The 24,924-nt window shown below is 40.0% G+C and overlaps 1 protein-coding gene across 1 annotated transcript in view; it reads right to left on the reverse strand.

The window, feature by feature from the left end:
- REPS2 (RALBP1 associated Eps domain containing 2) overlaps nucleotides 1-24,924 on the reverse strand; it is a 201,226-nt gene that overhangs the window by 32,532 nt on the left and 143,770 nt on the right. Inside the window, exons 15-18 of the mRNA XM_058186758.1 lie at nucleotides 16,463-16,599; nucleotides 7,561-7,563; nucleotides 4,242-4,300; nucleotides 1,248-1,325 (exon numbers count right to left, since the gene is read on the reverse strand). Coding sequence (XP_058042741.1) covers nucleotides 1,248-1,325; nucleotides 4,242-4,300; nucleotides 7,561-7,563; nucleotides 16,463-16,599 — 277 coding nt within the window. The remainder of the gene's footprint in view (nucleotides 1-1,247; nucleotides 1,326-4,241; nucleotides 4,301-7,560; nucleotides 7,564-16,462; nucleotides 16,600-24,924) is intronic.

Consider the following 24,924-nt stretch of genomic DNA (forward strand, 5'->3'; position numbering starts at 1 on the left):
CTTCTGAGAAGCAAAGTCAATGGGAAAGCCAAATTCACTTAACAACCGTGTTACTAATTTAACAACTGCAGTGATTCACTTAACAACTGTGGCAAGAAAAGTCATAAAATGGGACAAAACTCACTTAGCACATTTCTCACTTAGCAACATAAATTCTGGGCTCAATTGTGGTTGTAAATTGAGGACTACCTGTATCGTGTTTTCAGATATCTCTGTGTATAAGGCTGCTGAAAAACAACAAAGAAAAACAACAAGTCTTTTTTTGCATATCCTCATGAATGTACTATGTTCTGTACACAATTTTTTTTTTACAAATTAGGCGTAATGGAGACTTCTTATAGACGTCATATAATCCATATAATGGAGACGTCATATAATCCATGCTTAGAAACATAATTTACAAGGAAGGAAGAATTCCTAAAACTATATTTCTACAGTTTTATTATAAATGATCTTATATTGCATTGTCCATATCTGAACAGATTAAAACTTCACTCTATTCTAAGAAACAAATATACATAAATAACTCCATCCCAATCTGTATTCATACATTTATGTATGCATAAAGAAATAAATACATAACTAAATAAAATTAATTTGTTATCCTCAATTAAAAATACCTTTTTCACCTATTAAAGTAACAATTCTTGCTCTGTGAGCCAGTGTGTGTGTGTGTATGTGTCTGTGTGTGTAGCCAGTTTGGTACCAGTTAAGGTACCAGACCAGACTCCAGGAAATTGTGAATTCTGGTCCCACTTTAGGCATGATTTATAGAATAGATTTTTTTTATTGACCAAGTGTGATTGGACACACAAAGAACTTGTCTTGGTTCATATGTTCTCACTGTACATAAAAGAAAAGATACGTTCATCAAGAATTCTAAGGTACAACACTTAATGATAGTCATAGGGTACAAATAAGCAATCAGGAAACAAACAATATCAATATCAATTGTAAGGATACAAGCAACAAAGTTACAGTCATACAGTCATAAGCGGAAGGAGATGGGTGATGGGAACGATGAGACGATTAATAGTAGTGTAGATTTAGTAAATAGTTTGACAGTGTTGAGGGAATTATTTGTTTAGCAGAGTGATGGCGTTTGGGAAGAAACTGTTCTTGTGTCTAGTTGTTCTGGTTGCAGTGCTTTCTATTGTGAAATGCTCTCATGATTTATAAAAGATGGGAAATAAACTATGAAGAATAAAAAAGCTTGTTGAGTCTATATTTATAGTTTAAAAGTCTACCTGTTCCTGAAGACTGAAGTTCATATAGCTTGATTTGGGTAGAGTGCTTGGTGCAGTATTTATGACAGGAAGAGAAACCTGCAGAACACAATCAGAGTCAATCTTTTTATGTAGCATGATCAGAAGAAACAATAGTTAAATAAATAAATAAATGTTAGGTAAAGTTTTAATTTTAATTTTAAACTTGCAGAATATTTTTAGAATAGATTTCTTCTTTGGGGAACAGTCAGACTTTCAAGTGAAGTAGGAATTCAGAAGAAAAATGAATAAATGTAATAAACTTTAAACAGGAAATCAAACTTTGGTTTAAAAAGAAGCAGATTTTGTTATGTGGGACAGTATATGAATACAATTGACCCTGGAAAATGACAGCAAGAAGTCAAAGAATGGGAGAAAGAAAGATATAAAAGGAAAATTGTCAAATGGCAACTTGTGTAGAAACACTTCCTGAATATACGACATAAAATTAACAAGATCAGTACTGCTCTTAATATTTCCATACTGAACCTCTTTTTATTATTTGTTAGCCTTTTTATTATTTGTCTAAACAAAATTATAGCTGCAAATTTAATAGTAAGATTTTTAATTTTCCCAATTTTACAAGCTAAAGTATTATGTTTGCCTACTGGATTCTACATCACTACAGGTAGTCCTTGACTTATGACCACAATTGAGCCTAAAATTTCTATTAAGTGAGACATTTGTTAAGTGACTTTTGCCCCATTTTACGACCTTTCTTACCTTAATTGTTAAGTGAATCATTGTAGTTGATAAGTTAGTAACCCAGTTGTTAAATTAATCTGGCTTCCCTATTCTTTGCTTTTCAGGTCGCAAAAGGAGATCATATGATCTTGGACAGAGCAATGGTCATAAATGTGAACCAGTTACCAAGCAGCTGAATTTTGATCACATGACCATGGAATGCTGCAAAGATCATAACTGTGAAAAACGGTTATAAGTCACTTTTTTCAGTGCCATTGCAACATTGAACGGTCACTAAACAAAAGTTGTAAATTGAGGACTACCTGTATTCAGGAATGCCCAATATTTTTGGCTGATAGAAATAATGGATGTTTGAAAAGCTTGATGTGGGCTGAAGGGCTGCCAAGGAGGTCTTTTGCTTCCCCAGTTATAAAAAATCTACAGTAGTGGTGTAATCATTCTTAAAACAAAAGAAATCAGTGTGATTCATATATTATGAGAAGCCCTTGATCATATTATTTCAAAAATAAAGCACATTCTAGCCTTCTGCATAAATTAGACCTATACCTTTAAAATATTATTTCCAATAACAAAACATTCCTGAGAGGGGCTTTCAATGGTTAATATGTAAGCCCTTCAATTCTTCAGAATTAATTAAGCCAAATATTGATCTGAGGTTTTTGGCTCTTTGTTATTTTCCATTTACAATCTACCTTTTCCTCTCAGGTTTACATTTAGGCTACAAAAGCTTTGCAAATAGTGACTGAATTTGTTGATAGGCTAAAATAATAGTAGTCTGAAAATATGTTGCGTGTCATAAAAGGCATCATAATCAGTTGAAATTCATGCATCCTCATAGATTTTACTATTTTTGTTGGGTTTTTTGTTTGATAACTTTGAATTAGTTTTTGCTCCTGACAAGTACCTGCACAAGTCCTTGCAGTTTTCCTGGCAGGAAATAATTTGCAATGAAAGTGATAGCCCAGGGTGAGTTAGCTGGCTTTGTGATTAAGACAGGACTAGAACTTAACTGTCTCTTGGTTTCTCACCTGGTACCTTTCTATGGTATTTTTATTTATTATATGTAAATTAAAGGGATTATAGTAGCCTGATTTTTTTTACAAGCCATATAAAACGTAAAGCAGTATTAACAGCAAATGATTATACTGGTATATAGAGGTTTGAGCATAAGCGTAAACAAAAGTCCTACACTTATTTGCAAAAGAATATGTACCACAGAACATGGAGGAAATTATTTCTGAATAAATCTTTATAAAACAACATTATTTAATGAAAATAGAAAAGAAAAAAATTACCCATTATTATTCCAATAAAATTAGAAAAGAAACATTTGGGACAGTAACCCTTCACACTGTATGTTTAATTGATTAAACAAATATTTGTGAAGTATGATTTATTATAAAATGCTGTATGCTGTATAATATTTACTTCTCACTACCTAATCCGCAATGTCTACAAAATATCTAAAATTTATGGACACACTTACTTATAGAAGACATATAGAAATTTCATTTTATAAACATTAGAAATATCAGTTAGATCTGATTTATCCATGATACCCGAAAGTGTGATAGAAATAAAAAATAATATATCTTCTATTTCTAGAAATCATCGGCATAATAGTTAATATAATAATATTGTCAGAATTCATCAGTCAGAATTCATCAGTAATCTTAAAGGTAGTGCCTCGAAGACAAGCAATTAAACTTTATTAGAAACTATCATTTACACTTCCAAAATAAGTTACAATGAGTAGGAATCTTTTTTCAAATTGCATTTTGCATAACAAGAGCAGGATTAACCAACTATTATTATATGAAGAAAAGATTCAGAAGGTATAGGACAGGCTTTACTGGCTGACTGATATTTTCAATTCCTTAAGTGCCATTAAAATGTATAAAAAGTACTTGTAAGTTATAACATTAAAGACTTTCTACATACAAATAGTCTTTAACTTTGTTTAGTAATTGTTTGAATTGCAGAAAATTATTTAGATTATTATTGATTACTGATTATTTGGAAAAATAATTACACAATTTATAATAGATTATTTGGAGACATTTTCTCAATCCACTTTTCCTTTGAATACTATTATTTTTAAACTATAGGATGTCTTGTTGAAGTTAACTGCTGAATAGTTCCTAAAATTATAATGAATGGTGCTGTCTTTGTCTTGTGTGCTTTGTGGGATGGTTGGGCAAGAAGAAACTCTTATCTCTCTCTTTTAAGATAGATATTAAGCATAACATCATGCTGAAATTATTAACACACCTGTGACACAAAGGGCCTGGGAGGTAGAGCAGGTGGTGGTGGTGTCCAGCCTGATCTAACTGTTAAAACCAAAGGACAAAAATAACACATATGAATGTAATGGATAGTCATATGTGCCTAGCTGGACAATTTAACTTCCTCACACAAATAAATTTAATAATACAAACTTGAACAATTTGTTACCATACTTCTGTCTTCACACACACACACAGTCAAAAACCACCCAGAGTTGGATTGAAATGGGTGGCTTCAGAAATTGAAATAAATACACACACAATCAACACAATCAACATTGATTCAGTTAAATATTGGCAAAAGATACATATGCATTGTCAGCTACACTTTTATAAAGGAAATATAAATAAAATAGAAATACAAATATAAGCAAAATTCTAGTATCAGCATTAATATTATATATTAGAAACCATTCAAGGAAAATAGGATTATATAAAAAAGTAAAATTGTATAGATAAGATTATTGAATATAATTAAAGATATGATGAAACTTGTTCTATTACCATGTTTTATTTAAAAATTGTATGAATATATTTGTTAAATAGTTAGGAAAGATTAATGAGTAAAATAATATTTATTAAAGTATGTGTAGTTTATCAAGAAAAAATCCTAAACTTATAAAATGTTCAGTACTATTTCTATTGTATCAGAATGGTATGATGCAGATCAGATATCAAACACATATATTTTAATATTCACATTGTTTCTAACTGCATAACTGATATCACATTTAGTATGACAACCAAGTTACTGAAAGCAAACATATACTTAGATATAATACAAAGTCTTGATTAATTGTATGGTACCACTGATATACCTATAAGTTTATCCACACACACACACACACATATATTTGTGTTAAAGGAGTCTTGAGTGCTGGAAACAATATTTTAACAATATTTAAGTATTTGTGTGCTGGAAACAGTATTTTAACAGTGTCATATTTTTTTATTTCAAGTAAATTCAATTTTTAATTCAAATAACAGCTATGCAGATGAGCAGATTTATTTTTCATTTTCTTAAATTATGGTTGTTGTTTTTTCTCTTCCTACTTAATATGCATTTTCAGTTCCAAGTCACTTGTTTCCTGTAACAACTCTACAAAATTCTGGAATGGCATTTTTAGCACGGTATGTTTTTTGAACTGTAATTTCCATTTGGAAATTCCATTTATTAGTCAATTCTTACCTTTTTTCTCTGATCATAGGAAATTAAAGCATTAGTATTTTCTTCTATATATTTCCCTTGGTTGGGAAAACCTTGCTGACTCTTCTCTAAAATCTGATCTGATTGCATTTTGAGAAATTGTTATCAATTTTACAGAAGACAGAGAAGTACATTTTCTTCTTGCCTTGGTGCAAGTAAGGGGGAGCAGCTCAGCTTCAGTCAATATTAAAAACAGTACAGGTAGTTCTTGATTTACAACAGTTCATTTAGTGACTGTCCAAAGTTACAATGGCACTGAAAGAAGTGACTTATAACCAATCTCAAAGGAATTGAAATTGATGGGAATTAAAGCAAGTCTCCATCAGATATATAAACTAGACCAGGGCTCTCCAACCTTGGCAACTTTAAGAGTTGTGGACTTCAGCTCGCAGAATTCCTCAGAATTCTGGGAGCTGAAGTCCACAACTCTTAAAGTTGCCAAGGTTGGAGAGCCCTGAACTAGACCTGTTTGTAGGGAGACTAAAAACAATAGCTATTCACAGGTTGAAATGTAATATCTCTGTAGCACTGACATAATTACAGAATGCTCCATTGAAAAATAGGACACTAATAATGGCTTTGTTCACAATAAGTTGACATTAAATCAATTTCTAAAAAATATGCCATTTATAAATATTCAGCATTTTAGCAACCAAAGCAACCAACAGATAAATCTGACTATACCAAATTTGAATGTAAGCTATTTATGACATATTTATACAATTATGTACTGGAATGTCTTTGACCTTTTTCAAAGTAGCAATGCTTCTGTATTATACTTAGTCACAGAGTTCTAAGCATGTAAACAAAAATCTGAATTCTTTGGAAGTCTTCTAGTCCAGCCCCCTGCTCAAGCAGGAGACCCTATACCAGTGTGAAATGTAAAATTTGTTACTACTGGTTCTGTGGGCGTGGCTTGGTGGGTGGGTAATGTGATTGGGTGGATGTGGCCAACTTTTTTTTTTAACTTTTAAAAGCATTTTTTCTACAACCTCTTTGGCTGAAGAGATTGCAGAAAAAAATTCTTTTAAAAGCCTCTGACGATCCCAGCTGAGTCGCGCGATCATCAGAGGCTTTTTTTGTACTTTTAAAAGCATTTTTGGCGGAAGAAAAAAATGCTTTTAAAAGTAAAAAAAAAACTTCTGATGATCATGCGGCTCAGCTGGGCATGGGTGGGGGGAGGGATTTTTGCTACCGGTTCTCCGAACTACCAGCCGCCATTGCTACTGGATCAGTTCAGTCCAAACTGGGAGCATTTCATGCCTGCCCTATACCATTTCAGACAAGTGACTGTCCAGTCTCTTCTTAAAAACCTCCAGTGATGAAACACCTACAAGTTTTGAAGGCAAGCTATTCTAATGGTTAATATTTCTCACTATTAGGAAATTTCTCCTTAATTCCAGGTTGATTCTCTCCTTGAATAGTTTCCATCCATTGTTTCTTATCCTGCTCTCTGGTGTTTTGGAAAATAAGTTGACCCCTCTTCTTTGTGGCAGCCCTCAAATACCGGAATACTGCTATCTTGTCACTCCTAGTCCTTCTTTTCTCTAGACTGGCCATACCCAATTCCTGCAACCATTCTTCATGTTTTTGTCTCCAGGCCTATAATCATCTTAGTTGTTTTTCTTTGCACTGTTTCCAAAGTCTCAATATCTTTTTTGAAATGTGGGGACCAAAACTGGATGCAGTATTCCAGATGTAGACTTACTAAGGCTTTATAAAGTGGTACTAATACTTCACATGATTTTGATTCTATACCTGTTTATATAACCAAGGATTGTATTAGCCTTTTTGGCTGCTGCAGCACACTGTTGGCTCATATTTAAGTAATCATCCACTAGGACTCTAAGGTCCTTCTTACATTTACTGTTTTTGAGCTAGGTATCACCTACTTTGTACTTGTGCTTTTTGTTTTTCCTGCTTAGGTGTAAAACCTTGCTTTTCTCCAGATTAAATTTCATGTTGTTGGAAAGGGCTCATTGTTCAAGTCTTGTCAAGATCATTTTGGATCCTGAGCTTGTTTTCTGGGGTGTTGTTATTCCTGCCAGTTTAGTGTCATCCGCAAATTTGATGAGTTCCCCTTCCATTCCCTTATGACTTGCTAAAGTCTAAGTATACTATGTCCACAGCATTTCTCTGGTCTTCTAATTTAGTCACTTTGCCAAAGAATGAAATAAGATTGGTTTGGCATGGTCTGTTTTTAACAAACCTGTGCTGGCTACTAGTTATAACTTTATTTGTTTCTAGATGTTCACAGATCTGGGTTTTTTAAATTATTTTTTTCCAATATCTTCCCAGGTATTGATGTTAGACTGATTGGTCTGTAGTTTACAGGGTTTGTTATTTTTCTTTTTTTGAAGCTAGGAACAATATCAGCTCTTTTCCAATCCTCTGGCAGTTCCTTGGTGCTTCATGATTTTTTGAAGATATGGTACAATGATTCTGAGGTAACATCTGCCAGCTTCTTTAGAACTCTGGAATGTAATCCATCAGGTTCTGATGATTTTTATTCATCAAGATCAGATAGGCATTCTCTTACCATTTTCTTGCTTATTTTAATTTTTATTTCTAGTCTGTCTTTTACAATTATGTTTTTGGTAAGTTAGGCTAGTTTCTTTTTGTGTGGAAACTGATGGAAAGAATGAGTTAAGCAGCTCTGCTTTCTTTCTACTGCCTGTTACTGCCATCTTCTTTCTTTAGTGGACCGACTATTTCCTTGACCTTTTTCTTGTTATTTATATATTGAAAGAAACTTTTTTTTATTATCTTTGACTGTTGTTGCAAATCTTCATTCTGAGCCTTTGCTTTCCTGACTTCATTTTTGGGTTAGTCTCTGATATTCTGCCATAGTTGTGTCCCTTTTCCTTTTTTTTGTTTTGGTATTTTATCCCTTTTATCTTTCAGTTTATCAGAGAGATCATTGTGCGACCATGCTGGTTTCTTCTTGGATTTCCTGTTCAAATTCAAAGATTTGTCTAAAATAATAGGCAGGCAGTTCAGTGCTGTTAACACTGGATCTTTTTTCCCCTAGATTGTACATTTTATTTTTTTCAAATTAATAATATATAATATAAAAATCCAAAAGAAAATAGTAGGAAAATAGGGGAAGAAAAAGGGAAGGGAAAAGTGTGGGGCAAGGGGAAGAAAGACAAAAAGGCAATGACTTTCAATTCCCTTTGGTGCAGCAGAATAAGATAGTAACATCAAACCTCAAGTTTTTACTTTTACATAATAATATTATAAACTAGCCATTTCTACAACAAAAAAGCTATTAATCAATAAAAGCCAAAATCAAAGTTTCATTTTTTTTCCACCTCAAGCACAAAATCCAGAAGCGGATTCCAAATAAAAATAAAAGTAATTGTATTTTTTTCTTTAATCAAAGCAATCAATTTGGCCATCTCTACTAACTCCTTCAACTTTAGCAACCATTCATCCATTGTAGTGTAAGAAGTTAGCACCCACCCCTCTCCTAGAAGAATGTAGTATTTTAGAAAATATTAAAAAGGGCAGAATATTATATTTCCCTGGATGAGAAATGGAAAAACATGTTTTAAGGACAAAGCAGCTTCCTGCAGCTTCCTGCCTCCCCCCACCTTTGTCAGTGGGCCATCATCTGCAACATAATAGGACCCATCTAGCAACAGAAACTCATCACATGGCACCTGGAAAGATTACATCAGCCAGCAAGGCTAGCTAAGACCCCCACCTCCTGGGAGTCTGACAACCAATCAGGGTACTCTTCCTGTGCCCCAGGAAGTTCAAAGCTCAGAGAGGGCATAAAACCAAGGCGCGCTCAACATCTCGCCCTTTTCTGTTCAGGAACTCAAACCATGTGATCCTGTCCACCAGTAAACCACTTTTCTAAGCAGTCTCCATGTTTCCAGTGTCTTTTTCCCCACTTGGAACTGAACCCAGATGGACATTTCTTCCAACAGTAGGAATCAAAGTATCCTTTCATTTTTGTGTGTAATGTAATCTTGCAGCCGCCCACATATACAACATCAAAGTTCCTAATTTTTTTCCAAGTCTTTTTCCATTAAACCCAGCAGAAAAGTTTCTGGTTTTATTTTTATATTAACTTTGACAATCCTCTGTATTAAGATGTGAATCCTACTCCAATATTTGTTTGCTTTATCACATCTCCACCATAAATGATAAAAGGTCCCTTCTTTATATTTACATTTCTAACATTCAACTGAAATACCTTTATACATTCTTGACAACTTATCTGGTGTTAAATACCAATGATATATCATATTAAAAATATTTTTAAAAAATTGTAATTTAGCGTCATTCACATATTCTCCCCATTGTTCCAGAATTACGTTATATCCAAAGTTTCTTATTCACTGAATCACATAATACTTTACATATTCATTCTCCAAATTCTAATTCAATAACAATTGATAAACAATAATATGTTCATCGCTATCACGCGGTAGGATTTCCAATTCATTTTTCAGAAAGTCAAACCCATAACTCTTTTTATCTACCGTATATACTCGAATATAAGCCGATCCGAGTATAAGCCGAGGTCCCCAATTTTACCCCAAAAACTGGGGTAAACTGGGGACTCGAGTATAAGCCGAGGGTGGGAAATGAGGCACCTACCGGTTGGGGAAACCCTCCCTCCCTCAGCTGAGAAGGCTGGCGGCTCCCCCGCCCCGCCCTCTCACTGCACCGGCAGGGCTTCAGTCCGGTAAAATGTGAAAAAAAGAAAGAAAAAAAACTCGAGTATAAGCCATATATACTCGAGTATAAGCCGAGGGGCTTAAAAAAAAAAAAAACTTGAGTATAAGCCGTATAGACCCGAGTATAAGCCGAGGGGACGTTTTTCAGCACAAAAAATGTGCTGAAAAACTCGGCTTATACTCGAGTATATACGGTAATTTGAATCCTTCTTTCAATAGTAAATATATAAACCAATGGCAGATAAGAGGATAGAATCACCAAAATAAAAAATATTATTTGACCATAAGTCCACCAGTCTGGCTTCACTGCCATTTCCTTTTTAAAAAAAGCTTCCTGGGAGGACATCCAGAGAGGCATCTTCATAAAAAAACCTTTATTTTATATTTATTCTAAACTTTTAGGATGGCACGTCTAATAAACTAGTCTTTAAAATCAACATTTACTTTAACCTTGTCATACCATAAATAGCCATGCCATCCAAATCTTAATTCATGGATGACCCTCGAAATTGAGTAACCTCTTTTTTCTGAAGATTAACCCACTCTTTTAGCCAGACCAAACAGGAAGCATCAAATACAATTCCAAGTCTGGTAAACCCAAATCTCCTCTTTCCTTAGCATCCTGCAGTAATTTGTATCTAATTCTTGTTTTTTTCCCCTTGCCATATAAACTTGGAGATATCCATCTGCCATTGTTTAAATTAAGTATCATTTGCAAGTATTGGTAATGTTTGAAACAGAAAGAGCATTTTTGGTAAAACATTCATCTTAATTACACAAATTCTACCTAGAAATGATAATTGCAATTTATCCCAATAAGTCTTTTTTGATATCATTCCAAAGAGATTTATTTATTTATTTATTTATTTATTTATTTATTTTTCAAATTTTTATACCGCCCTTCTCCAAAGACTCAGGGCGGTGTACAGCAAATAAAACACTAATAATCCAAAAAATTTTAAAATACAATATCCAGTTTAAAAATCTAATTCGATCGCTGTATGTTAAAAATATTAAGTAAGAAAATTACAAAATAGAATAAAACCCCTGTTAAAAGCCCACTAAAAACCCACAGTATTAAAATCAATCAGGCCAGCCCCGCTTGGTGAAAAAAGAAGGTCTTGAGCTCGCGCTTAAAGGTCCGAAGATCAGGGAGAAGACGGAGTCCCACTGGCAGATCGTTCCACAAGGCCGGAGCCCCCACAGAGAACGCTCTTCCCCTGGGGGCCGCCAGCCGACATTGGTTGGCCGACAGCACCCTAAGGAGGCCCTCCCTGTGAGAGCGGACTGGACGCACCGGACGATGGGAGGTAACTGGCGGCAGCAGGCAGCCCCGTAAGTATCCCGGTCACATGCCATGGAGCGCTTTAAAGGTGATAACCAGCACCTTGAAGCGCACCCGGAAGACCACCGGCAACCAGTGTAGCCTGCGCAGGAGAGTTGTTACATGGGAGCTACGGGGTGCTCCCTCAATCCCCTGCGCGGCCGCATTCTGTACCAGTTGGAGCCTCCGGGGGCTCTTCAAGGGGAGCCCCATGTAGAGAGCATTGCAGTAATCCAGTCGGGAAGTAATGAGAGCGTGAGTGACTGTGCATAACGAGTCCCGATCCAGGAAAGGGCGCAATTGGCGAATCAGGCGAACCTGATGAAAAGCTCCCCTGGCGACGGCCATCAGATGGTCTTCTAAAGACAGCTGTGCGTCCAGGAGAACGCCTAAATTGTGCACCGATTCCCTGGGGGCTAACGATTCGCCCCCCACAGTCAAATTATTTTGAAACAGTTTTGTGTTCGTATTTGCCCATATAACCCCCAGGTAATTCACCTTTTTCTCAACCTTAAAGCCAGACTTTTTAGACAATATGTCACCTTCCTGAGAGGTCATATTCTTAATAAGCATTGCTATTTTCTGTTTATTTATTTTAAAACCTGTTAAAACCCCAAACTCATTTAATTTCCTCATCAAATATTCTATATTATGTTTTGGGTCTTGCAAAAATATAACCATGTCATCAGTAAATGCCCTCAATTTATAAATGTCCTTTTTAACATTTATATCAGTTATTATTTTTTCATCTTGCCTAATATCTTTATTCAAAACTTCCAACACCAATATAAACAATAAGGGACATAGGGGGCATCCTTGTCTCGTACCCTTTTGAATTTCACAGGATTTGGTTAAGTCCTTATTAATAATAATCTTTGCTTGCTGTAATGTATAAACTGCTTTAATCCCTTGGATAACATTCTCTCCAAAGTCTATGTCTTCCAAAACTTTAAACATAAAAGCTGAATTTAAATTGTCAAATGTTTTCTCTGCATCCAAGAATATTAAAGCTGCCAGTTTCTAATTGTGATGTTGTAAATATTCAATAATATTTAAAACAGTACCCACATTATCACTTAACTATCTTTTTGGCAGAAAATCAGATTGATCTTCATGAATATATGCCTGTAGTACCTTCTTTAGTCTTTCTGCCAGAATTGCAGCAATTCTGCAATTCCCCCCCCCCTACATTTTCCCTAGATCACAAAATTAAATTTACACTCTGATTGGTCTTTTGAATACAAACTGCTTTGTATTGAAGATTTAATCACATATGCAAATATAGTGTATCCAAACTCAGGAAACAGTCTAAAGACATAGCAAGAATTGTTTAACAATATAGGAATTTATCATGGCTAATTTATTTACAAATTGCTGGAAGTGAATATAGAATTCAATTACTTTTAATTTTTGAAGGAATACAAAAATACTGCTTTCCATTAAATATTAAGTATTCCAAGTTCCCTCTATTAAACAGTACCATTTTATGGGAACAGGGAAATGTACCTTCCGGGTCTCAGCATCTGCTGAGCCTCACTTGAGAGTCTGATCACTCCAACTCTCTTGTTTCCAAAAGACTATTATTATTTTTATTTATTTATTTATTTTGTCACAACAATAGATATAAGTGTCATACAAAAAAATTATATAGTATGTAAACATATATATGAGTAAATATTAGGAGGTATAAGCATATAAACAACAGCCAAGCCTCCTACAACTGACCCCATTTCATTGGGTTCACAACCCCTAGTGATCACAGAAAAGGAAGTGCAGGACCTATTTCACAGACAAAAGCCAGGAAAAGCGCCAGGCCCAGACAAGATAACTCCTTCTTGCTTAAAAGTCTGTGCTGACCAATTGGCCCCCATCTTCACCCATATTTTCAATAAATCACTAGAGATGTGCTATGTTCCTTCTTGCTTCAAACGCTCTACCATCATCCCAGTGCCAAAGAAGCCCACCATCAAGGAACTGAATGACTACAGACCAGTTGCTCTAACATCTGTAGTCATGAAAACCTTTGAAAGGCTAGTGCTTTCCTACCTGAAAACCATCACGAATCCGCTTTTAGACCCCTTGCAATTTGCATACCGAGCAAATAGATCAACAGATGATGCTGTTAATATGGCTCTGCACTACATCCTACAACATCTTGAGTCTCCAAAGACCTATGCAAGGGTCCTCTTTGTAGACTTTAGTTCAGCATTCAATACCATCATTCCAGACATTCTTCTAACTAAGCTAAACCAGCTACAGGTACCGGAACAGACTTGTAAGTGGATCACAAGCTTCCTAACAAACAGGAAGCAGCAGGTGAAGCTAAGCAAGATCACATCAAATACCTGTACAATTAGCACAGGGGTCCCCCAAGGCTGTGTGCTCTCCCCACTTCTCTTCTCTCTGTATACCAATGACTGCATCTCCAATGATCCATTTGTTAAGCTACTGAAGTTCGCAGATGACACAACAGTGATTGGTCTCATTCGAGACAATGACGAATCCGCATATAGACGAGAGGTCGAACGACTAGCCTTGTGGTGCAACCAAAACAATCTGGAACTGAACACACTCAAAACCGTAGAAATGGTGGTAGACTTTAGGAAAAACCCTTCCATACTTCCACCTCTCACAATACTTGACAACACAGTATCAACAGTAGAAACCTTCAAATTTCTGGGTTCTATCATATCGCAAGATCTCAAATGGACAGCTAACATCAAAAACATCATTAAAAAAGGACAACAAAGAATGTTCTTTCTGCGCCAGCTCAAACTGCCCAAGGAGCTGCTGATCCAGTTCTACAGAGGAATTATTGAGTCTGTCATTTGCACCTCTATAACTGTCTGGTTCGGTTCTGCAACCCAACAAGAAAAACACAGACTTCAGAGGATAATTAGAACTGCAGAAAAAATAATTGCTACCAACTTGCCTTCCATTGAGGACCTGTATACTGCACGAATCAAGAAGAGGGCCGTGAAAATATTTGCAGATCCCTCGCATCCTGGACATAAACTGTTTCAACTCCTACCCTCAAAACGACGCTATAGAGCACTGCACACCAGAACAACTAGACACAAGAACAGTTTTTTCCCGAAGGCCATCACTCTGCTAAACAAATAATTCCCTCAACACTGTCAGACTATTTACTGAATCTGCAGTAATTAATTTAATTTAATTAATTTAATTAATCGTTTCATAGTTCCCATCACCAATCTCTTTCCACTTATGACTGTATGACTATAACTTGTTGCTGGCAATCCTTATGATTTATATTGATATATTATCATCAATTGTGTTGTAAATGTTGTACCTTGATGAACGTATCTTTTCTTTTATGTACACTGAGAGCATATGCACCAAGACAAATTCCTTGTGTGTCCAATCACACTTGGCCAATAAAATTCTATTCTATTCTATTCTATTCTATTCTATTTATATATAGGAAGAAGAAAAGAAAAACAATAGGACAGGAACGGTAGGCACGTTTGTGCACTTATGCACGCCCCTTATGGTCCTCCTAGGAATGGGGTGAGGTCAATAGTAGAAAGTTTTTGGTTAAAGTTTTTAGGATTATGGGAATTAATATTAATTAATATTATATTAATTAATATTATAATATAATATAATAATTAATATTATGGGAATTAATATTAATACCTGGTTCAATTGAAATTAGCAGTCTTGTTTTTTTAAAAAAAATTAAATCCGAAGGAAAAAAATATCTAGACAGCTGCTGAGAGTTATTACTATCATTGTCACCACCACCAAACCTCCTAAAAGCTATGCTAACCTATAGTCATGTTCTCTTAAGCCACATTTGGCAATGTATTTAAACTATAAAGAATCTAATGAATTTGTGATACATTATGAGGTGCAAAAAAGTACATAAGAGGCCACAATAGCTGATTATCATATGGTATGGTCAAGGAATTAAAATGGGCTAAAGTTGTTTTGATAATTAACAAGAGTTTATTATCTTCAACAATACACTATTGTATCATATAAAAACAAGTACATGCATGATATAATTTCATTTATCATTTGCATATTACAGGTAGTCTTTGATTTACGACCACAACTGAGCTCAAAATTTGTTGTTAAGCGAGAAATTTGCTAAGTGAGTTTTGCCCCATTTTATAACCTTTCTTCAACAGTTGTTAAGTGAATCACTGCAGTTGTTAAGTTAGTAATAAGTTTGTTAAGTGAATCGGTCTTCCCCACTGACTTTGACAGAAAGTTGCAAAAAGGGATTACGTGACTCCGGGACACTGCAGCCATTATAAATATGAGTCAGTTGTTAAGCATCAGAATTATGATCATAGCATAGCATATGAGCATAGGAATGCTGCAATGGTTGTAGGTGTGAAAACAATCATGAGTCATTTTTTCAGTGCCATTGTAACTTTTAAATGGTCACTAAAAGAACTGTTATAAGTTATAAGCTAAAAAGAGTCAGTGTCTCTAGTAACTCCACCGAAAAGTTCGCAGTTGATGTTACATAATTTCTTTGTGGCATTGGCTCTATTATGTTTCATTTATATATTTAAAATATCAGCTAGATTGCAGCTACCAAGGATCACCTATTTAAATACTCTATGTACTAGAGCATATTTTTAAATTATTTTCTTTCAGGTTCCTTTCCCACTTTTAAAAATTATCGAAGACCATAAAATAATTTTTCTTGTATAGGTTACATACATTAATATTTACCATACTAAATATATAACTGATGCATTTGCTGCTATGACTTCTCATGATTGTTTGATGTCATTTTAATATGGTACCATTTTTTCCAACAAAATCTAGCTTTATTTTTGCAAACCCTTGAATGGGTCTTGGGGTTCTAGAAGCACACTTTTAAAAACACTGTACTATGGGAAAAATAGGGAAGTTGTTTGGAAGCTAAGCATTTAAACTGTTTGAATTTTTTATAGTATTATTTAAGCTTCTGGGGAAGTTTAAAACATTCTATAGCTTACCTTGAGTGTTTTGCTGGAAAATTTTATTTAAGTCTAAAGAGGAAGCTCTGGAATGTGATTTTTGAGGTCGTGGTGGGGGAGCTGGTGGTTCTCCCCCTTTGTTCACTGTATCTTCAACAGATGTGCTAGAGTAAGACCTCAGAGGAAAAATATGAAATTGAAAAAAGGAAAATTATTGATGGTTTTTGCTTATACTGCAAATAGTTCTAAGCACCTTTTTTTCATTATACGATCATTCATGACTCATCAAGGATATATCTTATCTTTCATACAAGAGCTGAAAGATGACAATTACATGACAATCCCCTCAATTTATCTGCAGAAAAAATCTTGTGATGTAGTTTTGCCCAAAATGTGACAGGACAATTCAACAGTTCTATTTAATTATTTAGAATTATTAAAAATTATTTTTGTCATTCACATTTCATTTTGTCCCTCCTTTGGCATCCTTTCTTTAATTATTCTATTCCATCATTTCTTGATATTAGTGTAACTCTTGTCCTGCAGTGAAGGGTTTGTCAAGGGCTAACATTTTGTTGTTCATCATGTATGCATTTTGGAATGTGGGTACCGCTCTTATCTTGGATGGAAAACCTCATTTAAGCAGCGTTCCCAACATATGCAAGAATACAGGATGAAACAAAATGTTAGCCCTTCACAAACTCTTCACTGCAGCAAGTTGGCCATGGTGAGTTGGCTGCAGCAAGATAGTCATGGCAAGTTGGCAAGTGAGATGTCCTAGATGCAGTTTTGCTTAGAATGTACTACCCACCCAAAGTCACCCAATGACTGAGTCTTCTCAGTCCCACTTGTATATCATAAATACCTTAACCAGTATATCAAACTGTCTAACAATTATATTGGAAGCTATTCATTAAATTATATATCCCTACTTTTCTGTTTGGTCAGGACCCTGATACCTTGCCTGAAATTGAACTGCTTTGTATGATTCATCAATACAAAGTTAATGAAGAATTGAAGGAATGGGTGTTTATAAAAATAATGTCTTCTTCTTAAGGATGACTAGTATAATATTAAACAGGATGAGACTGTTTACTACTATGAGACTAGAGTACCTGGAGTGCCGTTTCTCCAAAGTAGGACTTTGTTTTTAGGAGAATTCAGATACATATTTTATACGTACAAAATGAATATATATAGTCATTTACATTATATAGTCATTTACAGACACTTGCACAACTGCCTCTGACTTCTTACCCTCATTTTTTAAAAGATATCTCAATTTAGTATCTGGTTAAGGGAAATAATTTGTTTAAACTGGAAGTAGTAAGTTTCCAGGGAATACATACAAAAAATAAGGAACACATGAAATGTATTCAGAGAGGGCTGTGCCACTTTTTGTATTTGATACCAAAAAATACTTTGGAGTGTGGAGAACTATAAATGTAGCATTCATCAAGCAGTGATGTCTTTTTCAAGGATTATGTGACTATACTTTGTAGCTGCTGCAAAATCATAGGAAAAGTCTGCTCTCAGGAGTTGCAGATATTTATTTCACACATTTATAAGGCCTCTGACTTCTCAACTAATGTGATTCCAGGAGGTATTTAAGCAAAATAAACATTAATCAAAGATGACCACACAAAGTCCCAAAATGCTTTTTTCAGGAAGCAACTGGACTTCCTTGTTTTTTCTTTTGAAGATGTTTCGCTTCTCATCCAAGAAGTTGAACGTCTTCAAAAGAAAAAACAAGGAAGTTCAGTTGCCTCCTGAAAAAGCACCTTTGGAACAACCATGACCTGGATGACTGAGAATCTCAACAAACTTTTGTAACCATGCATCATTAAAAAAAACCAAAAAAATAAATAAAATAAAAAAACAAAAAAACAAAATCCCCTTTCCAAAAGTGAATTAAAAAGAGGCAGAAAGGGTGTTGCCTTACCTGAATGCCCATTCTGCTGAGCAGGGGGGCCAGCATTCAGGAATGAGTTAACTCTGTCATCTGATCCAGGATTGAGTCTACAAGTTGTTAAGCTCCTCCTCTTCCTCTTGCTTCCCAGCTTTCTGACGAGGGAGATATGGCAGACTGGCGTGCTAAGCTGAAATGACATCGTTAGTGCCCAACCCCCTACAAGGACCGGTCAAAGACAGGGTGGGGCTGACTACTGGCCCCCCTGTTCAGCAGAATGGGCGTTCAGGTAAGGCAACACTCTTTCTCTTTGAGGTCAGCAGTCAGGAATGGGACATGCCAAAGCCTACATCCTAATGAGAGGGAACTGACCAGTCCATAGTCCCCCCCTCGGAATGAACCTGCTGTAAAACCTGAGGGCCAAAGGCCGCATCCGTTGAGGCATAGGTGTCCAATTTATAATGGCGGACAAATGGGGAAAGGGATGACCAGGTGGCGGCCCTGCACACCTCCTCTAATGAGCCCTGAGTGGCCCAAACTGCTGAAGACATGGCACTGTGGGTGTCGTGTCCCACTCCTCCGCTGACAGCTGGGTCAGGGAAATCCGAATCAGGCTTGCCTCTGCAGCTCTGCCCAAAGTCCTAGCAAAGTCCTCAGAGCAGGCAGGAGACCAGTAAGTGACTTCAGCAAGATAAGTTCGACTTTTGCCTGACTCAGAGACTGCCAGAAAGTAGATCCTTTATATAGGCCATGGGGTGTGGCTCCATGACTCAGCACTCATTAAGGCCTGCCCCTCCCTTCCCTCTGTTGCCTCCGCCTATCCAATCTTCTGATGCGAGGGTCACACCAATCAGCTGTTGGTAATAAACCCTCCTCAGGCTCACATGCTGTGGAGGAGGGGGAGGGGTCTAGCTGCTCCGTTTGCCTGGGCATGGAGTCAGGGCTGGGGCAGGGAGATTCTCCTTCTTCTGCAGTTTGTGTGGGCATGGAGCCAGGACTGGGACCGGGAGGCATACATTCCTCAGTGTTCGGGAGCAGGTAAGAAGGCCCCGGCTGCTCTGAGGGCGGGCAAGACACAACAGTGGGTCGAATGAGCAGTGATCCTGCGAGGAATTGGCAAAGCCTGAGAGTCATAGGCTTTGACAATAGTTGCCCGAAGCCAGCATCCAATGGTGGATGACAAAACCTTGTGGCCCAGGGTTGCCGGTTGGAAGGACATGAAGAGACTCTTCGATCTCCAAAGAGAGGAAGTACGTTTAATATAGATGTGAAGAGCTCTCCAAACATCTAAGTGTGCCAGATGGTTTCCAACCAGTGGGAAGGATTGGGACAAAAATTAGGGAGTACCAATTCCTGGGCCCAATGGAAAGGTATATTAATTTTTGGAATAAACAAGGGGTCCAAACAAAGGACGACCAGTTAGCGTGAAAGATACATAGGTCAGCCCTGGTGGAAAGGGCCACCAGTTCGGAAATTCGGCTGGCAGAAGTAATAGCAACCAGAAAGGCCACTTTGTAGGACAGGAAATGTAGGCTTACCTTACTCAAAGGTTCAAAGGGGCCCGGGTGAGTGCATTAAGCACCTTAGAAAGGTCCCAGGTAGGGTACTGGTGAAGAGCGGGGGGACGGAGATTCATAGCCCCTCTAGAAACTTCCGGATTAAGGGAAGCCTAGAGAGAGAACCAGTGGAGCCACATCCCAAGACATAGGAAAGGGCTGATACCTGTCTCCAAAGGGTGTTAGGCACCAAGCTTGCTTCGAATCCGTCCTGCAGGAACTCTAGGACGTTTGCAGTGGAAGCCTCTGTGGGGGTCAGGTTCTGCACCTCGCACCAAGCCGTGAAGGAGAACCACATAGAGCAGCGGTCACCAACTGGTGGTCCGTGGACCACTGGTGGTCTGCGAGAAAATTGTGGTGGTCCGTAGAAAAATTATTTGCATTTTTTATATTGCACTAAATCGGGGCTCTTCAAATTACGGTCCCTGGAATGGATACGTGCAATGAACGTTTGTATTGCTGCAGAGAATCTCCCCCTTCAGGGTCTTTTTCTGTGGGTCGGAGGGGGGCAGAAATTCTGACTTGGGGTCTGCTTTGGCCTCTTGGTGTGGGGTTTTGGGTGAAGGCTGGAGGGAAGAGCCGAAGGGCCTTGTTTCAGTGGGACTGCATCATGGCCTGGAACTGGCTGACCATCTCAGCCCGCTGAGCCTCCAGGCACCTGTACCTGGCCTTGCACTTCCACAGGTCTTCCCTCTGTTTGGAAAGCCTATGCTTGTAGTCCTCAGTGAGGTGCTTCTATTGAGCCTCCTTCTCGGTCAGATCCAATCTGAACTGAGCCAGCTGTTTTGCCAACTTTTTCTCATGGTGGCTGCTTTGCTCCAACAATTGCTTCCTCTTGGGGCCACAAGGAGCTGGGGCAGGGAGGCGAGAAGTGGCTGGGAGGGGAGGGGCGAGTAGAGGCCAGCGAGGCACCTCTCAATGTGAGTGAAATCGAGTTGGCCACACCCACTCAGTCACATGCCCATCTAGCCACACCCACCTAGCTGGTAATTAGGCGGATCATATTAGTGGTCCGCAGGATTTAAAATTATGAATTTAGTGGTCCCTGAGGTCTGAAAGGTTGGTGACCCCTGACATAGAGGAATAGATGCGGTTAGTGGAGGGACGGCGTGATGCATGTATGGTGGGGATGACCCTTGAATAGAGGCTGTGACGCCTCAGGAGGCGCCACTCAATCGCCAGGCCGCCAGCTGGAGCCATCTGGGATCGGGGTGGACCAACGCCCCCGGCTGAGGATTACCTTGTCCCGACGAAGCCTCCAAGGAGGAGCCACCGACAGAGCCACCAGGTCTGCAAACCACGTACGGCCCAGCCAGTGAGAAGTGATCAAGATGAGTTCTACCGCCTCCTCCAGCATCTTTTGAAGCAGTCTGGGAATCACCAGAATTGGGGGGAAAGCGTAAAGCAAGCCCTGAGGTCAAGGACTGTGCAGAATTCTACGCCTTCAGTTCCTGGGGCTGGAAACCTGGAGAAAAATCTCTCCACTTGTTGGCTGGTCTGGGATGCAAAGAGGTTGACTTCTGGGCAGCCAAAGCGCATCACTATTTGTCAGAAGAGAGCCGGAGGCAGGCGCTACTCCCCCGGGTCCACCAGGGATCTGCTGAGGTGTTCTGCCTGCGTGTTTGCCTTCCCTGATATGTGCGAAGCTCTTATGGATCGCAGGTGTGTCTCTGCCTAGAGGCCCAACCTCCCTACTTCTGGCATGAGGTGCTGGGAGTGGGTCCCTCCAAGGCGATTGATGTGGGCCTTGGCGGCCACATTGTCCATCCAAATCAAGATGTGCTGGCCTTCTACCCTGTCCTGAAAAACTCGAAGGGTGAGATGAACAGCCCAGAGCAGTTTATGTTGTGGCCGAGGTTGGCCTGAGTCCACCGACCTTGGGCCATGGCCGAGTCCAGGTGAGCCCCCCAGCCGTAAAGACTGGCATCCATGGTAAAGACCAGGCAGTGAGGTTCCCTGAACTAATGACCCTTGGTTACTGCAGGGGATAACCACCACCGGAGAGAGAGTATCATTTTGGGGGATAGCCAAATCATGCGAGCAGAGGAGTTCGTGTGAGCCCATTGATATGGAAGAAGGAGCCTGTTGTGCCTCGCCCGCCCTCCTCTCCTCAGCCGGGCCCCTCCCATCTCCTGCTATCTGAGCCAGAGACTGATAGTGAAGAAGAATGGCCTGGCATGCCTCCAGCCCCCAGCCCTGGCACCATGCCCGGACAGACTGAGCAAACAAACCTCCCTACAGCGTGTGAGCACGAAGCCAGCCACGAGCTAGAATTGTCAGCAGCTGAGCAGGAGGACGAAAAGTGGACAGATCCCCACTTCCGGAGAATGGAGAGGCGATGTCAGTAAAAGGAAGGGAGGGGCAGGCCTGGATAAGTGCTGAGTCATGGAGCAACACCCCATGGCCTATATAAAGGATCTGCTTTTTGGCATTCCTTGAGTCAGGCAAAGTCTCATCTGGTTGCTGAAGTCACACCTTGGATTCCTGCCTGCCCTGAGAACTCTGACAGGAATTTGGCAAAGCTGCAGAGGCTTCGTGGCCACGCTTGATACAGACTTCCCAGACCTGGCCGTCAGAGGAGGAGTGGGACACGACAGAGCCACCGCAGGTCCCTGCAGTGGAGTCATGCCCATGGAACAATGCCAATGAATGACACCATCTTTCTGAGGAGTTGGGAGAGCGATCTCAAGGAGATGGTCCTCCTTGAGATGACTGACCTGACCAGAGACCGCTAGCTGGACAAGCATTCCTGGGATAGACTTTGCTCTGGACCGTATCAATCACCACTTCCAGGTGCTGGATGTGGGTTGTTGGTACCAGGTGGCTCTTGGCCGTGTTGATAGAAAAACTGTGGCTTTGCAAGACCCGAAAGGTTGTCTCCAGCTCTTGCTGTGCAAGGCTCTCCGAATTGGACTGGATAAGGAGATCTTCCAAGTAGAACTGAATCCTTATCGGCAGTGTCTGGAGGTGGCCTGCCAGTGCTGCCATCAATTTGATGAAAACTCGGGGAGCCAAGGAGAGACCAAAAGGCAGAGCACAGTACTGGTAGTGACAAGTCGCATGGCAGAAACAAAGAAATTTTCAGTAGGCTGGATAAATGGAGACATGGAGGTAAGCCTCGGTCAGGTCGACTGATGTGAGGACATCTCCTACTCTGATCCTCTCCATGATGGTCTGGAGAGAGTACATTTTGAACCGTCGGTAGACAATCGGACGGTTCAAGGACTTGAGGTCAAGAATTGCCCTCCATTCCCTCGAAGATTTTTCGATCATGAACAGACAAGAGTAAAACCCCTGTCCGTGTTGCTCCTGTGGAACTGGTTCTATGGCCTGGATGTATAAAAGGTGCTTGATTGCGGATTCCAGCAGGAGCCTGCATGTCCGATCCCTTGAGAGGAAAAACTTGAGAAAGCAACTCGGGGGTGGAGGGGGTGGAGAGGAATTCCAGGGAGAGGCCTGACCGAACCATCTCCCTGACCCAGGCATCCGAGGTGGACATCTCCCATTGGCTGACAAAGAGGGCCAGGAGGCCCCCAATGGGAGGTGTGATTGAGCCATCAATGAGAACGGCGGAAGGGGTGACCCCATCCACCCCGGGAGGAACGTCTGGGCTGTCTCCTCTGGTTGAATCCTCCCTGTCTATTCTGGAACCTACCCTGACGGGAAGGGAAAAATCTTTGAGATCGCGGTCTGGAATAGCTGCCTTCCAAACCCTGAAAGGGACAAAAGGCAGTGAATGGTCTGGACTTGGTGCTACGTGAGATGTTGGGAAGAAACTTACATTTGTCCTTTGATTCCATTAGGAGGGGCTCTAGTGGAGCTCCAAATAGTATGTCGCCCGAGTACGGGGAAGGTGCCAGCCTCCATTTATTTTTAGCATCTGCCTGCCACTGGTATAGCCAGAGAAGGCGGCAAGAAGCAACGGTGGCTCCAATTGATTTGGCAGCAAAACATGAGGCATTTAGGATGGCGTCGGCCGAGTACTCTAGGGCGACCACGATCTTGTTCACATCTTGGTGAACCCTAGTATCGGAAATGGGTAAATGGTCTTGGAGATGCTTAGCCCATATATAGAATAGGCTGCACAGGCCTCTAAGGCCACACGAGGGGGCTCCCAAGATGGCAGCCGGCCGAATCGAAGGAGGAGCGAGAATTTAGCCCCAACGAAGAAATTCAGGCCCAGCAAGGCAGAAATGTGCTGCTGCACTGTCTGGTAAGCATCCCCCAAACCGGAACAGCCTTATCGGGTTCTCGGAGCCGTCGATGTTGTTGCGCTACCTCTGTGCTGCTCAGCTGCTCCCTTTTGGCTCACACTGCAGTTAAATGAAAGGCAGGGGGTTTGGAAACCTCTGAACCCCAGCTGCACCAGCCAGGTGTATGGGCGAACCCAGGAATGCCGCTGTGGTTCTCAATCTGCCAGCCGGCAGAATCGCGGATAAAAATGGCCCTTAGCAGTTTCCAGCCAAAGCCATTCGTGCTAGGCAAGCAGGACCTCAACCAGCTGGGAGGTACCTGCAAGAACCGCCCAAGCGGTCTTCAGCGGGCTCGGGCGCGAGCCGGGGTGAAATGTTACCGGATCGGACCGGATTGAGCTAGTAGGTAGTGGAGATTGGGGCTGGTTCGGAGAACCGGTAGCAATCTCTGGCTGGCCACACCCCTGAACCAATCTGCGGCCCGCAGCCATGTGTGAAGGCAGGCAAGCAGAAGGCCACGTGGAAGGCAGAAACTGAGGAAAGCATGGCAGGGCTTCAGGGAAAGGATCTAAAAGGTAAGCCAATGCTGGCAGTGGGGGGGTAGGGAGACCCACTGTGCTTGGCCTTGGGGGGGATCTGGCAAGGCTCGCTTGACTTTTGGGTGTGGTGCACTCGGCTTTTGCGCTTGGCTTCCGCGGGGCCTTTGGCTGACTTGCCTCCCCCCACATCCAGCCCATGATGGAAAACGCACCGATTCTGGGCCCGGCCACCCACCTTCGGGTCCCTGAAGGGCAGGATGTGCTCTGCTGCTGCCGCTGCCATTGGCACTGTGGCCACATAGGA

Source organism: Ahaetulla prasina, chromosome 5 (assembly GCF_028640845.1).
Source record: "Ahaetulla prasina isolate Xishuangbanna chromosome 5, ASM2864084v1, whole genome shotgun sequence".
Lineage (NCBI taxonomy): Eukaryota > Metazoa > Chordata > Lepidosauria > Squamata > Colubridae > Ahaetulla > Ahaetulla prasina.